The following is a 16,676-nucleotide window of genomic DNA, read 5'->3' as shown; positions in this document are numbered from 1 at the left end:
CTTCATCACCGGGCCATAATGAAGGACTATACTTAGAGGTGCTTTCCTGCAGTTGCTGGACAATAAGGCAGTGTAACAATCAGAATGTATGATATACCACGTTTCACTTACCAAAGACAAACAAGCATACTTACAACACTAAACACTCAACACTTAGTTGATGAAATACCACCTATTTGAGTATTTGTTATTTTCTGTGTAATTCTAACCTTTCTCTTTCTGAACACTTACTTTCTCCTTCTCATAAATATACTTTCTGAACCTCTTCATCGTCACACTTGTGATGTGGGTCACCGGTGTGTTCAACCACCTCCTCACTGAGCTGTAGGCCTTCTGTGCTCTGTCTCTCTCGCTGTCAGTGAACTGCTCTGGCTTCTTCTTTAATCTTCCATGCTGACTGTAGAGCTCCCACATCTCCTGAAAGCTGCTGTCCTCGAAGCCTTTCTGACCATAGATGCACCTGTCGATGTTTGCCTCAAGGACAATGGAGACTTGCGGGAAGCTCTCTGCATACTCAGCGAGGAAGTCTTTCACCCACTGGTTCACTGCCTCTCCTCTCTTTTGTGTGTTTGACTTCTCTACCCTGTGCTTGTCAATTATGCTGGAATGATATATATTACCTCAATTCAAACAAACATTTATATCATCTGACTGTGACAAACAGATTAGCAATTGAACCAAGAATGAAACAGATGTGTAAACATGCCACCAAATTTGTCTTAAATGTTTACTACTTCATGTAGCCCATATAATTTGCCACAAGCCAGTGGAACGGTACATTTTTGTATTGACCAAACGGCACTGGCAGCTTTCCCAGGCACTGCTGACGGGATGGAGCAGTGATACCCTCTGCTTGAAGGAGCTTTTCTGCGTGGGCCAGGGCAGTGGCTTGGTTCAGCAGCTCCGGGGGAGGCGAGGGGAAGACCAGCCTTTTATCCCGATAAAGAAGGGCCTCTTTGCTCGCCATCAGAATGGCCTGTTGCCGATTTTCAGGAGCATCTGGGTTGGCAATGCAGATTGTGGGGTTTGCCATCTAGATAGTTAAACAATGTTATTCTCCAAAGGGAAATTTATTGGGGCAGCAATTCATATTAGCAGTAAAGTGGCATTACATCTTGGTATTAAATGTCTGTCTGTCTATCGAGATAAGAACTTTATTAATTTATCAGCGCTATTGAGAGGTTGTATTGCACCAGATAATGAATGTAATTGTACATGGTAGTAATAATAATGATAACACTGAATAGTGAAAATAATGAAAAGTTAAATAATATTGCACATACAGTTCAAATATTGCACATCGTACATTGCACATGATATTGAATGTCTATATATCTGTTATACACACAGACACATGTATAGCTGATATATGGGCTGTATATAGATATATGTATATTCCTGTATAAATATATGGAGAGAGGGAGATTTATGTGTGTATGCACACACGTGCGTGTGCGTACAAAAACATACATACAATACATATATGTGGTTTGGTTGACCCATTTAACGCGATAGAACGACTATAAACAGACGTTTCGGTAATATGAGTGTAAGAAATGTGGCAAGGAGCGGGTTAAAGTAAGGAATTGTATGGGCCAACAACGCCACCTGGGGACTTGCACCCCAAGACATAACAACTGGAATACAAATACGTATACGGACACAGGGTTGTGACTGAGGAGGCAGAGACAGGAACATAAATAAAACAAATCTATTTATTGAAAATGCTGATGAATAAAGCAAAACTGCTCCTGTAGAAAAAGAAAAGGGTTAAACCCAAGATATGTTTGTAAAATTAATTTTATTAACAAAAAGGAAGCTAAAAGGCAGACTATTACAATGCTAAAACCCAAACAACAGAAAACTAAAATCAGTGGGCTAGAGCCTCGGTGGGAGGCATACTACTGGGTGAGTGTGTCCCTCCTTTTTAACCTGGGATGCAACACTACAAAAAGAAACCACTACAACCACACTAGAAGTGCCCCAGTGTCTACTTGCATGCAAAATGGGAAGCGAGGCCCTCACCACGGTGCCTAGCCTCCCACCTGATAACAATCAGGCCACACTGAAACTCAAAGGAACAACAAACAAAGAGTTAACAAAACCAGCAACTTAATCCATAAAACAATATTACAAATGTAACTGGGACAAAAATATACTTAAACTAACCAAACTGGATAAACAAAGAACTACACAAAACAGAACAAAGGGAAACCAACCAAAACCGCATAACAGAACTGTACAAAACAAACTAACAAAACAGCACAGCAGCAAGTAAACCTAAAAGACAAAACAACACATGTTAGTAAGAAGCCAGATTTTAATTACACACACAGACAGGATAGGAACCCTACTCACCACCTTGATCAGGTAACTGCACCAGCTCAGCAAGAGGCTCAATGGAGCCATTTTGAGCCTTTATATAGTCACCCCACACAACCTGGGGAGGAGCTAAGGGAGGTGCCAAAGAGGTGGCCACCTGAGTTGCATTATACAACCCTTAGGTCCACTACAATCAGAAAATGTTTATATTTAAAAAGCGTCTTCAGTTATAATTTACGACGACTTTTTACCGAGTGGGAGAAGCTTCTTATACTTACTTTTCAATGAAAAGATTATCACAGAAAAACACTACGATTAACTCCGTCAAATTTGTAGCAAATTATCTTTCTGTTTTTAACTTCTTTAACAGATAAACTGTCGAAGTCGTTAGCAAAAACAATGTCCAAATGTCGCTCGCACCGTCTCTTCGCTTTCTCTGATATGTGATTGGCTGCCTGCCTGGTGAGTCCGGCGACGCTATTGGTAGTCTACGGTCAAAGGTCGGTGGACCACCTGATTGGTCAGTGAACAGAGCGATTCAACTGGTTTTCTGCGGTAGCTTTGCACGACCGTGGAAATGTGGGAATCTTGACTGCATAATTTGTGGTAGTGGGGGACTGCGTTCGCGCTCTCCCCTGATCAACTTGTTCAAAGAAAAATATCAATCCTGAGAGATTAATGTAGTAACAGTCACATGGAGCAGTTTTTCACATTAGTTTACATCAAATCGATCTTGATTCTTAACTTTTTGTTTTTTTTTCTCTCTTTTTCTTATTTTCTCTCTCTCTCTCATATATATATATATATATATCCTGAGGCGACTGTGGAAAGGAACGACTCCCATTTAACAGGAAGAAACCTCTTGCAGAAACCTCTTGCAGGAAAGGTGGCCATCTGCCTCGACCAACTGTTTTTTTTTTTTGTTTGTTTTTTTACCCCAAAAAACCCCACTTTGCTTTAAACCTTTATATTATCAAGCATTTGCATGACTAAGAGCATAGTTTACCTGTGGAAGGGGTTCCATGGTGTAAAGGTCAGCACTCTGGACTTTGAATCCAGTGATCCGAGTTCAAATCTCAGTGGAACCTTCAGGTGTTTGCTGTCATGTTTGTGTTCTGGAAAGAAGATGAGTGGATGAGGTTAGTCAGTTGTCAAGTCACACCAGAGTGTGTGATTGACCAATTCCAAAGCGAGGGCTTAAATTGGTTAATGTTGAAAAAGTGAAACATTCAGCTGAGAGGGTCTGTGCTATTTGCCTTCTCACCTCTGGGTGTCACTAATTGAATCTATTTGATTTCTTCTTGCATATTCATTTGCAATGCATATATTTTTCCATGCTCTCCATTTGGAATTTGGACACAGAAGTCAAAGGAGAAGGAAACAGGAAAAACAATCCCATGGTAACAATCAGCGACAAGGAGAACTACTCAAAAGCCTGCACAATTAACCCGGTGCCCACCCATGGGCCAAACAATCATCCAATTAAGGAGCAGAAATTTCTGCCGGCCGGGATCTGAGCGCCAACTCCATGCGGTGCGCACAAGTTGGTACTGATTTAGGAAAAAGAGGATTGTACAATTTTACTCCTTGGTATGGATACTCTTTCAAAAAAGTCCAAAAAATGAAATATGTGGTTGACAAAACTGTGTGACTCAGTCCTTCAACACAAAAGGCAGGCAAAGGAAAAGCTGTCCTCTCTATTTAATCATGGGAGGATGGCCTGACTACGATCAGGGACCTGAGCAGCAAAGAATAGATAGACATGATAAATAGTTATATATATGTACACACTAGTCTCCATTACTACTATGATAAAAAGAGATCCAATGTACAGGTCCAAGTTGTACAGGAATGTCTTGTAGAAATTTGTTCTATATTTTTGTTGTAAATCCACAACAGGTTTCATCATCTGCTAATCCTGGAGGAGACACTAGTTGGAAAGGAATTTATTAATACATAAAGATGCTTATATTATAAGACTGAAACATCCTTGAACAGCAGATCACTGTAAAGACATACATATAATATTGTGATTATGTCAGTGGGTCAACAATTTTGTAAAGGCAACTTTGCATTTCTTTTAACATCTTGTAAAAATATAACAATGTAAACATAAAAACAGCAACCTCAAAACAAAACATAGCATGTTACCTGGATGGAAAACCATGCGTCTCTACAGCCTGAAGGAAGAAATCTTGGGCTGTTGATGCCTTGTTGTTATTGGTAGCGTGTAGGTACATGATCTTTGTGAGCATTTGGAAAACATGAAAACCACAGAAACACATTAAACATTAACTACAATAATATAAGAATAATAAATGAATGAAATATTGTTCCATGTGTGATGTTAGACTTAAAGCTATACTTACCTTTCTGGCATGTAGCACAGCACTTAGTAAAAATTTAAACATGAACAACTCCCCCTCCCTCCAAAGTCTCACCCTCTTCCCCCTGCCTGACCTGTGACGCTCCCCTCCTCCCTGACGTGTGAGGTGAGAAAGTGATGGTGCGTTCCATCTCCCCCGGATGTCGGAGCGGAGAATGTTGTCAAGTTATCAGCGGTCCACTTACCACGTCCATCAAGGCTATTCTTGTGCTTGCCGTGTCCGAATATAAACAACTTGTGATCTACCAGGCTAATGTTAGCACGGCCTGCGTTGTAGTTCGTGTGTAGTTTCAACACCTGGTGGCTTGCTTTTACATTTTAGTGTGCCATAAGCTTATTAGGAGCATTTAAGATGACAAAAGAAAAGTGTAGAATTGCCTGAAAGAAAAGTATAGCTTTAACAAAATTAAGTTGAATATTATATCACACACTATAATCTCCATGGGGACACTGACCTTCCTTGAAGAGACATCTATTCCAAACACTACCACACCATATCTGTGAAATAAAAATGTATCAATTGTTTAATGCAGCTACATCGTGGTCCATTACACCAGATTCCAGAAATCTGCAGAATGTATGCCATAGACCATTTTTTAAATCAATATATAAATATATAATGTCCATGTGATGTCCTTTGCTGTCAGCTTACCTGATCAACTTGTGGTTGGTATCTATATGTACGAGTGACAGAGGAGCTGCGACATTGTAGGTCCTTCTCACAACACATCCGAGGCTTGTCATTCTCTGTAGTATTCTTAGACTATCAACCCGGTGCATCGAATCCCACACTCTGTCCACTGAACTCTGTGGCCTAAAGCCCTAAGACGACCTTTTACCATTCTGTGACCTGTAGGAAAACAAGTGAAAACCACTTTTATTTAAGATATATTGATTGATAATCATGTGAACAAACAATTTAGGCATTTAACTTTTTCTCAGGTATACATGCTATGATGACCGTTGTTATGATAATGTCCAGGACTCTCCACTAAGGCACAGACTAGCCAGCCATATCAAATAACTAGCCAGCCGGGCGCAGCTGTTGGTGGTTAGGTTACGCCACACCCACGATCATGTACACTGAAGAAATTAATGAATGAAAATACACTCTAATGTGTTGCAGGTGCTGCTAATTGAACGCTTGAAGAGAAGACTGGATTACCAACGCTGGGATAAATGATGCTTTTTAATACGTACTGATTACACTGAAATTTTGAAGTGGATGGCCTGAGTAACACACACACACACACACACACACACCACATGTCGAAGGAGTGATCAGCGTAATCTGTGGTTATTTTCAGTACAAACAGAGCAAATCGAAACTTTAATGAGTGCGGTTCAGTTTGACATCATTGTCAGTCTGTTAGAAAAACATTTAATTGTATCAAAATTGAAAAAAATAATATTGATAGCCTTTAGGCTATAAAAATAGCAGTCATTAAAGTAGCCGGCCCTCAGCTAGACTTAGTTGTGGAGGCTATATGGCCAGCAGCCGGTGCCTGTGGAAAGCCCTGTCATTTCAAATGTTACTTTTATGGCACAAATCTTTTTGTAATGCTATGGACAAGTGCATGATATAATTCAAAGAAAAACTTTCTGTAAAAAGCACCAACCCAAATTCTGGGAGTCTTGCTTGATGGCAGAGACCAAGCTGTCAAGTTCATCATCTGTCATTTTACTGTAGCCTTCCCTTTTTGAGAGGCCCCACTGTCGCATTCTGCGTTTCAGTGTTCTCACTGATACACCAGCAGTGTGGAAATACAGGGGGCAGAGAGGTCAATTTCAATCAAATGCTGGACGTGGTCTTTGGAAATAACCAACTTTGGACGCCCCCTTTCTCCAGCAGTCCTGTCCACTACAACTGCTGTTCTTCTCCCATCTAATTCAGTGCTGCTGAGGGTGTGCAGCTGGACTAGACCTTCAAATACCTAAAATAAAGGAAGACAAACGTTTTAATTTGTCGCTGCAATCAGTGGACCTTATTTATCAAAGAGGTGTAACATTAAATCCAAGAATACAATAGTTTGTTTTATCTTTGGCATCTAACCTCTGTCTGTGGACCGATTAGAACAAGTGAACAAGTTACATAAATGTCTGAATTGGCTGTAAATATTAAACCAAACTGGGGGCTTTCCATGACTATTGCAGGTTTTTCAAAACCTAGGAACCCTGCAGAATAACCAAGCCACATTGCACAAACACCATTTAACTTACCTCCTGTGTGAAGTCCATGTGAGCAAAGAGTGACATAATCAGAGTCATTTCACTCATGCATATGAGCTCGAAATAGTCCAGGTCCAAGGGCAGTCGCTGCGATGCCTGCTCCAACCTGGGCTGCAGTCGGTCCAGAATATGCCTGCCCACCATCATGGTGGGAGGTTATCAGTTTTACCTCCCCCATAAGCAAGTGTATAATACATTCTGTGCAAATTCTGAACTCCAAAAATAGACAGATGTATATATCATAAAACCTAAACATTAGCAACACCAAATAGACTCCTGTGGGAGTGTCCATCACAAAAGGTGCACTGTCAGGTAGGGATTTAACAGTCAAATGTTGTAAATATAAGCTGAATGACAAAAAGAAATATCATGTGTCCAAATGTCTTTTTAAGCCCAAATATAAGCCAGATCACCATCTATCCAACAACGATAAGGGATAAACAGTAGGTAATCAAACACATAAACATAGATAAAAATGACAAAATTTGGTGATTATAGTCCATACACGACCGTCATTATTGCATCATTATATTGATACAATGCGCCTAATAACAGAGCTCATCAGAGGCCGTCATCAGAGGTAAAAGTAATCCTGCCTCCTCAGTTTAAATCCCCTCACTGACCAGGATGTATATAGACTTAGCTGCATAACAGCATGATCATAAAATAAAGCCTTTATCAGCACCTCAGACTGCAGCCTAACATGAAATGTTATCTGAGCCGCACAGAAATCACTGATCTGCTCAGCTGGGTTTTCTCACTTCTGAACAGATGTTTGCTGTGAAGCGCTTTGTTGTTTCCTGCCAACTGAAAAAGGCTGGAAAAGAAGTCATTCTGCTGTTTTATGCTGTTTGTGTTTTCAGTGTGGACAAGAGTGGAAAAAACACCACAGGAACTCCATCTTAAGATGCAGCTTCTTTTCTACACAGAGACAAAGAGACAAAGAGGGTTTCTATCAGACTCAGCCTGAAGACACCAGTCAGCATACAGAGCTCGATAGATAGATTATGATCAAACATGTCTGATGCAGTCTTAAGAAACCTTTAATCGGTAATATCTACATGTGAGTTAAGAGCTAATATTTGACTCTTCTCTTTTCAGGGTTGGGCCTGGTTAGTACTTGGATGGGAGACCGCTTGGGAATACCAGGTGCTGTAAGCTTTTTCTCTTCTCTCTACCACCTGCATGTCTTTTGTTGCAACGTCTGATCACCCTGTGACACATGAGGAAGTTGGTCATCTTCAGCTGCTGCTGCTTTGTTGGCAGACACGAAGTGATCTGAGAGTCTCAGTTTCAACTGCAGGTAATAATCACATCAGGGATGAAGATGTGCCCACTACAAGTTAGCCTTTCTCGGCAATTATCTGGTTACATAGAGGAACTGTATGATTCCAGTACCTATATAATGCACATTGTTCACAGATATTGTTGCTTACGTCCACACCACCTTGAAAATGCCCGACCTTGTCTGATCTCGGAAGCCAAGCAAGGTTGGGCCTGGTTAGTACTTGGATGGGAGACTGCTTGGGAATACCAGGTGCTGTAAGCTTTTTCTCTTCTCTCTATCACCTGCATCTTCACCACCTTTCTTTTGTTGCAATGTCTGATCACCCTGTGAAGTTAAGCAGGGTCGGGCCTGGTTAGTTCTCGGTTTAATCCGGTTGTTCTACTGTACTTCTCTACAAAAACCAAAGAGGAAGCTGCTGTCCCATCAAAATTCAACATCTTCAAGATCAAAAAAGAAGTCCAGTTGCTCTTATGAATATTCTCCATCATTTCAGTTTATTTCTGACATTCAGCTTTTCATAGCATATGATGACTGTGTTGAAAATATGTGCAACAATGTAAACCACCAAGATATTCTGAATAATAATTGTATTTATTTTCACTGAGGCTTGTGTAAACCACAGACTGTATTTAGTGTAAACTGTGTTTTCATTCCTGAGCTGATCTCATTCACCTGATGACACTCCTTAACTGTCACTGTTGAAAAATCCCTCCAATTATTTATAGTTTAGATAGAAATTGTTAGAAACGTTTGTTTTTAATGTCCCTCATTAGGATGTAGAGGCATTACTGTGGTGAAGGAGTTTGTCCAAGTTTGGGGTTGAGTTAATGTCTGAAATCATGGGGGATGGATGGTAACATCACCGTCCTTTCAGTTGTTTTATTTTTCTTAAATCATTCCTGTTCCACACATGCTTAGCTAACTGGCTAACGACACGTTTACTGTTAGCGAGTCAAGAGAGACCGCACACAGGCAGAGTTCAGTCTGAATGAACAGAGCAGGAGCTTTAACCTCCTCCACATCCCTGTGAGCAGGATGAAGGCATCCTCTTGTGTTAGTTTTCAGATTTCAGCTGTGAACCTGCAGGACGACATGAGAAAAGAGAGATTTAAACATCTGTAATATCACACTGTGTCAGTTTGTTCACAGGACTCACAACCTGTAACACTGATGCTGCTTTCAGGGAACTTCTTCCTGTTATTGTTTCTTTTTTTTGTAAACTTTAACTTTATCAATAAGTGGCAGACCAAACAGCACAGTCACCTCTCCATCTGTGGTCTCCAAACCCGACTGAAACTGAGGAGTCTGCTGGAAACTCCACTTTACTCTGACCCGCTCCACCCAAACTCGTACCTGTGACGATCCTTAAACAATACGTGGAACAGGACAATGAGAGTTAAACAGTTCTCAGCCCCACCACAAAACCTTTTCATTCATTTGGATGAAATCATCCTTTCTTCATCATATTCTCATTAATGATCAAAGCTGAGTCAGATTTCTTTGAAAAGTCCATCACTGACAGAAGCAGAAAGTGACTAAATATACTGAACATAATTACAATGTTTTCAGTATTTTTAGCTTGTGCTACTTTCTATTTGTGCTCCACCTCCTTCAGAGACTCTGTTGTACCTTTTAGTCCACTACATTCATCTGATAACTTCAGCACATTCAGACTAATACTAAAAAACATCAGAAAGAACAGAATCAGATCATAGAATATGATGTAAGATCACACACATCACCTTTAATCATTCCATAACACGTTATTCCAAAGTGTGCCATTCTGCCTCATTTATTCTATTTTTTACATTCAGGTATGTTTTCATATGAATGTTTTTGTAATTTGAGTAAAAATAAAAAGTAAATCTACAGTTTTTACCTGAAACAAAATCTCTGTGGTTCTGATTCTGTGACTTTTGTCCAAGAATTCTTCGTCCACTTCTTGTCTCTGAGAACAAATGATATCTCCTGTGATGACTGACCTCATATAATATTGTTACATTTAGCTTTGATTTGAATCACTTTGAGGTTTCATGTTGTTCTTTTTGTTTTCTGAGTTTCTTCCAACATCTCAGAACACGTTCAGAAACAAGTTTGAAGCGTTTGTGAGCAAACAGGTGAAACCCAGAATATGATCCTGAACCAAAGCAACTCTTCCAGCCACAGATGGGTTTCAACAAATATCTCTGAAACAAAGCAGTTACTTGTTGCAGCCGTGTGTTGCCACCATGAGGGATGCTGGTGGTGTGACAGCCTCACTCCCATTTTCACAGAAACACAATTCATGATCAGGATGAATCCACAATTTATTATTTCCAGAAAAACATCCAGAATCAGAACATTTAGTTTCTGGGTTACCAAGTAGATCATTACTGAGAGTTTTCAAAGCAGCAGCAACATTTGATCTCTGAAACAGATCAAAGTAAGTTTAACTGCAGAATTATTTTCACATTTACAAAGTGATGAGATGTGAAAAGAATCTGTGATAAAGGAAGGTCTGCTGATTTCTCTGTTTGGCTCCATGAAGTGGAAGAGAAACAACAACATACAAACACATCAACACAAGGATTCAACTAACATTCAGAGCTCAGAGAAGTTTAGATTTTCATGTGGAGAAATCTTTCTGTGAATAAAACTCAGCATTAGCAGCGATATCCTCCATGGCTGCACAAACAGGAAAAAGCAGCAAATAAACAACAGAACAGCAGCGCAGAGACATCACAGCAATGAAGTCTCAGCAACAAACTGACTGAATACCTTTATTTCACTTCACACAGCTCAGCTGTGGCTCCAGTCCATCCAATCCTAACTCCAGCATAGAGCGGCTGAGTGAATGTGGTCTGGACTCTGTGGAGGAGAGTCATGGCTTCAGAGACGCTGTAGAAGGACAGAATACCTGCTCTGTGATCCAGGTACACTCCTACTCTGGAGGACTGAGGACCTGAGATGGAGGCTTTCATCTTGTTGGAGCAAAATTCAAAACTGTTTTGGGAACATTTTAATGCCCAAGATTTGTCATTACGTCCAAATCCACATTCATTCCCTGTTCTGCTGATGTTCTTGTATGCGACTGCTACATCAGCTCCTCCCCCTCTCCTCTCCACCTCCCAGTAACAGCGTCCAGTCAGACTCTCTCTGCTCAGGACCTGACACCATTCCGTGAATCTGTCTGGATGAGCAGAATAAGACTGAGGTTGTCTCATTACTGTCACTTTTCTGTTCCCCTCTGACACTAACAGATATGTGTTTGCTGTGTTTGGATCCAGTGTGATGTCCCATGAATATTTTAAGAAGGCAGCTCTGCTCTTTGGCTCTGGTTCTGGTTCTGGCAGTAAAACATCCACTTCAGTGACTGTCAGTGAGCTGTTTGTCCATTTCTCTCTCAGAATGTCCTGTAGTTTCTCTCGGAGCTCTGACGCAGCTGCTGTCACATCCTCAAAGTACCTCAGAGGACGGGTATTGATGCTGGAAGAGTGTGTGGACTCACTGAGTGCTGACACTGAGGGGTAATTGTGTAGAAACTGGTTGTGATCCTCTGTGTGTGAGAGCTGCTTCAGCTCAGCATCTTTCCTCTTCAGCTCAGTGATCTCCTGCTCCAGCTTCTCCTGAAGCTCTTTGACTCGACTCACTTCAGTTTGCTGCTGGGATCTGAGCTGCTGCTTCACATCAGAGCTTCTTTTGTGGATGAGACGGATCAGCTCGGTGAAGATGTTCTCACTGTCCTCCACTGTTTTATCAGCAGACTGATTGATGGCCTCCACCTCCTGTTGAAGCAGCTTCACATCTTTCTCTCTGTCCTGGATTCTCTGCTGGATTTGTTGTCGACTCCCCTCCAGCTCTCTCTGCCTCTCAGTCCTTTCTGCTGCAGCTGACACTGTGTCGTGGCCTTTATGATCATCCACAGGGCAGAGATAACAGATAGACTTCTGATCAGTACGGCAGAACATCTTCATCACCTCATCATGACGACAGCAGATGTTCTCCTGGAGGCTCTTGGAGGGCTCCACCAGCTTGTGTTTCTTGAATGGAGTCACATCATAATGAGGCTGAAGGTGTTTCTCACAGTAAGAGGCCAGACAGAATAAACAGGACTTGATGGCTTTCAGTTTTCTTCCAGAGCAGAAATCACAGGCCACATCTTCAGGTCCAGCATGGCAGAGATCAGCAGGAGCAGCTTGGAGTCCAGTCTTCTTCAGCTGCTCCACTAAATCAGCTAACATGGTGCTTTTCTCCAGGACAGGCCTCGGTGTGAAAGTTTTCCTGCATTGAGGGCATCTGGGAATTCCCTTCTTATTCTTTCCATTCCAGTAGCCTTTAATACAGTTCATGCAGTAGCTGTGTCCACAGGGAATAGTCACCGGATCCTTCAGTAGATCCTGACAGATCGAACAAAAGAAGGTTTCCAGGTCCAGTTTAACCCTTTTCTGAGCCATTTCCTCCATTTGGCAGAGCAGTGTGTGACTCTCAGAGCAGAAACACCGTCTGTGCTGTGATACAAAACTAATTCCACCTCCTTTTGTTGCAGCTGATCAGCTGATCTTCACTTAAGAGCTCCTCTACTATCACACAATGGTTTCACACATCCTCCCAGCTTCAGATCAGTTTGGGGAGGGAACAAGGGAACAGTGCTGGTTTCACCTCAATCCAGGCAGGACTGTTCAAGGGGTTGTTGACAAGAAATGTAAATGTTGCTATGTTTCATAGTATTTTCATGCTTTTCATTTATATTTATATAATCAGCCCTGCTCTGCAGCAGCTTGAAATTCATAAATCATGATCTTCTGCTGAAATGCTCACCTGAATCTTCAGACTGATGCATTCAAGTGCGTGACATGAAACATGAGCTCTCATACGGCTGTTGGACTTCAGAAGAGGTAAAAACCTGCAGAGTTCAGCTGCCTGAAAACTAAAGCTAACCCCTAACCTGCAAACTTTCTGTACTCCTGGCTGGCTGGACCAGAGTCCAGAGAAGAGTCCAATATTAGCTCTTAACTCACATGTAGATATTACCGATTAAAGGTTTCTTAAGACTGCATCAGACATGTTTGATCATAATCTATCTATCGAGCTCTGTATGCTGACTGGTGTCTTCAGGCTGAGCCTGATAGAAACCCTCTTTGTCTCTTTGTCTCTGTGTAGAAAATAAGCTGCATCTTAAGATGGAGTTCCTGTGGTGTTTTATCCACTCTTTTCCACACTGAAAACACAAACAGCATAAAACAGCAGAATGACTTCTTTTCCAGCCTTTTTCAGTTGGCAAGAAACAACAAAACGCTTCACAGCAAACATCTGTTCAGAAGTGAGAAAACCCAGCTGAGCAGATTAGTGTGATCAGAGATTTCTGTGTTGCTCAGATAACATTTCATGTACTTTATGTTTCCGCATCACGTCGACAGCATTGGGTGTGACGCCGTCATTGAGCATTCAAAGTTCTGCATTGAGGGACCGTGTTTCTCTGCAATTCAACATGCTGCTAGGGGTGTGTGGCTGTGTTTGTGTGGTTTCAGGGGTTATAGCCGAATCCTTGCTTTTTCTTCCGGTCACAGTTAACAACAGTAAACTACGGCAATAGAGGTGGAGCGGCTGTATTTGGACTTGGAGCTCATCAATACTGAATAACAAATGCTTATATTGCAAATGTTGAAGCGCAGGCGACAGAAAAGACGTTTGCGGAGGTGGTCTGTACGACCACTAAACTGGTCAAGGCTGGGAACGAGTGAATTTACAACACTGGTTCACACACTGAGGGACCTGAACAAGTGCACTTTTGATACTTTCGAATATCAACGGGCCGATTTGACGAGCTTCTTCGCCGTGTACGAAGATCCCCTCCCCTCTGCAAAAATTGTGTATTCCTCTCAAGGTGCTAACTGTCTCCATTGTATTGTGATTAGCCACTCCACCTCCCACTGAGGTTGCTGCCTGTAATGACAAAGGCCAAACTGCTGTTTGAATGAACTCTGATCAGCCCAACATACGGTATGTTGAGTTATGTCTGTTGTACACAGACTGTACAAAGACAGACCCTTTTTCATATTTATATTTTATTTAGCCAACTAACAGATGTTCACATTCACCTTATTTTGTCAGACTATTTGTCATAACACTTGTTTTAATAATGGTCTGTTATTTTAGGAAGGGACATACTAAATCATTCATGAACGGTAATTTGGTTGTAGGTAAACCTCAATTTCAATGACAATTTACTCTGCCAAGCTCACAATGTGAGAGGACAGAGGACTGGAATTAGTGCCCCAAAAACACAATTTCAGCTTGGAAAAACTACAAACAGACGATATAACTTCAGGAAGAATAAATGTTTATTTCACACTAAGAAAAGTAGGCTCACTACATATGAAGGCTATACAAAGCACAGAAATGTAGCATACAGTTGTCCCATCTAGCAGTTTCCACATTCCCATGGTGAGTCTTTCCTACATTTGCCACAGGTGTATCTGCGGCAGCGTACACTAAGTTCAGTGCTTCTGTTATTATTGCAGAGTATGCGCACCTGGCACTGTGTCTTTTTCTTCTGAGAAACTCCCATCTCGCGAAGCTGCTGTTTGTGTTCTTCCCCTTGTGCCTTTTCCTGCAAAAGCCTGTTTTGAAGTTCCTCTGCAAGCTCCAGCATGAACAGTTGGCGACTTTCTTTGGATCCTGTACATGCTGTGTACAAGACCTGTGCATTTGTGACAGCCATGTCAAGCAGATTGTAAAACACAGCCATGGGCCATCTCTGTGTTCCTGCACGCACCGAGTGGTTGCGTGATTTCTGGCCCATGATATCAACGCCTTTGAAATGGGTGTAATCAACAAAAGTGTTTGTTTTTTGTTTTTGGGTGTCCACAATTTCCACTTTCTGATGCATGGTGCTCAAAAGACAAACAGATTTTTTTGTTGCAAACACCGTCAGCAAAGCACTTCCAGATGTGAACACCTGTGTGGAGTACAACTGGCGCCCCAAGATTTCCTTTGCAGTTGCTGGTAACTCCCAACGATTTTTGTTGATGGTGCCAAGCAGAGTTGTTTTTCGTTGAAGAAGCCTGTTAGCCAAAGACAGAGAGGTAAAGAAATTGTCCATAGTTACAGTCCTTCCCTGGTCCATAAATGGTTCCATCAATTTCAAAACAACATTCTCTGACAGCCTCTCTCCCGTCGGACGAGTGGGATCTTTCCCTAAGTAAGGGATGGCATTACACATGTATTTTGTGTCCAGATCTATTACAATCCAAAACTTGAATCCAAACTTGTCAGGCTTTGATGCAGTGTACTGCAGAAAGGGACAACGAACCTTTGAAGGAAATAACTGCTCATCCACGGTAACATGCTGCCCTGGACCGTAGGACGACACACATTTCTGAACAAACCGCTGCCAGATGTCTGAAATTGCTACAAATTTGTCCGTTTGTATGCGCTCCTTGCGGGTCTCCTTGTTGTCGAAGCGAAGGTACCGCTTTATTTCAAGAAAGCGGTTACGGGGCATTATGGCTTTGACATCTGGGTTTCTGAATCTACTGGACCACATGAGTCGCATGGCACCAATGTAGCCCTTGGCAGCCCTGTGAAAAAGGATTGCGAGGAACGCCATCAGCTCGAAGACACTCATCTGCCAGCTGGGTTTTGTTCTACGGCCCTCCTGGATTGTGCAGTCTCTGATGGTCAACAGCATGCTGATATCCAACAAACACAGGAAGCTTTGAAGGCGACTTGTGATTTTGTTTGTTGAAAACTCTGTTGGCCCTCCAGATCCATCAAATGCCATCTGTGAAGTTTCATGAGCAGAAAAGTCTCCAACTTTGCGGTGGAACCACATAGTGCCATATTTCGCCTTTTCTGTGGATCCAGGTGTTATGCCCACATCTGCAACTTTTTTGTTTTTTATTACAAGGGGGATTTACATGCCACGTGTCTTCCTCCTCATCTGACATGGCCTCTGTGTCTGGACTGTCCTGCTCAATCACATAATTGACCAACCGTCTCTTGCACCAATAAATCCTCCCCTCTTTGGAGGATTTATTGGTGCAAGAGAAGTCGCATCCTCATCACTTGACGAATCTGTGACAACATTTTCATTCTGAAATGCAAAGTCCACATCTCCACCATTAGATTCACAGTCCGACGTGCTCTGTAGAATTGCTAAAGCCTCCTGAGCACTGATCCCTCTTGGTTGCCTTGGTTGTGACATCGTGAAGTCTGGGTCTGTGTGCCAGGCATTCCCTATTTATGATTGTTTCTCGCCCACAACATTCACACCTTTTACGACACTCCCTTCCTCTCCCTTCCTTCATCGAATCTAAATTGTATAAAGCCCATTGAGTCTTACAAAAGGGCACATCAACTATAATCAAACCCACATAGTCAACTTGAAAGAGGCCATTTCTCAGATAACACAATTTGTCTTATGCCTTTGTCAAATGCCAGCACAGATTTTGTTACAAATGTTATTGTGGA

The 16,676-nt window shown here is 41.8% G+C and overlaps 3 protein-coding genes, 1 long non-coding RNA gene, 1 other non-coding gene and 1 pseudogene across 5 annotated transcripts in view; 3 read left to right on the top strand and 3 right to left on the bottom strand.

Annotated features, from left to right (window-relative positions):
- The window catches only part of LOC140296301 (uncharacterized), a 173,703-nt gene that overhangs the window by 43,449 nt on the left and 113,578 nt on the right, over positions 1-16,676 (bottom strand). The window lies entirely within an intron of this gene.
- LOC140294689 (uncharacterized) overlaps positions 1-16,676 on the top strand; it is a 40,117-nt gene that overhangs the window by 8,924 nt on the left and 14,517 nt on the right. The gene's annotated exons all lie outside the window — the stretch shown is intronic.
- LOC140268345 (uncharacterized) lies at positions 987-2,746 on the bottom strand. Its single transcript, XR_011907548.1, has 2 exons — positions 2,601-2,746; positions 987-1,033 (listed from the first exon to the last, which is right to left on the bottom strand). It is a non-coding gene; the product is annotated as an uncharacterized lncRNA (long non-coding RNA).
- On the top strand, positions 3,339-3,410 carry trnaq-uug (transfer RNA glutamine (anticodon UUG)). The gene has a single exon. It is a non-coding gene; the product is annotated as a tRNA-Gln (tRNA).
- LOC140300085 (5S ribosomal RNA) lies at positions 8,368-8,486 on the top strand (annotated as a pseudogene).
- On the bottom strand, positions 10,985-12,658 carry LOC140307655 (tripartite motif-containing protein 16-like). Its single transcript, XM_072386819.1, has one exon. The coding sequence runs from the start codon at positions 12,656-12,658 to the stop codon at positions 10,985-10,987; it is 1,674 nt and encodes a 557-aa protein (XP_072242920.1).

This window comes from Leuresthes tenuis, unplaced genomic scaffold, assembly GCF_036924035.1.
Source record: "Leuresthes tenuis unplaced genomic scaffold, fLeuTen1.0.hap1 SCAF_1, whole genome shotgun sequence".
Lineage (NCBI taxonomy): Eukaryota > Metazoa > Chordata > Actinopteri > Atheriniformes > Atherinopsidae > Leuresthes > Leuresthes tenuis.
This window is presented reverse-complemented; position numbering and strand designations above follow the sequence as displayed.

What these genes read in the sequence shown, in the direction of transcription:
- LOC140307655 (XM_072386819.1), bottom strand. Translation starts at nt 12,658, where the DNA reads ATGGCTCAGAAAAGGGTTAAACTGGACCTGGAAACCTTCTTTTGTTCG.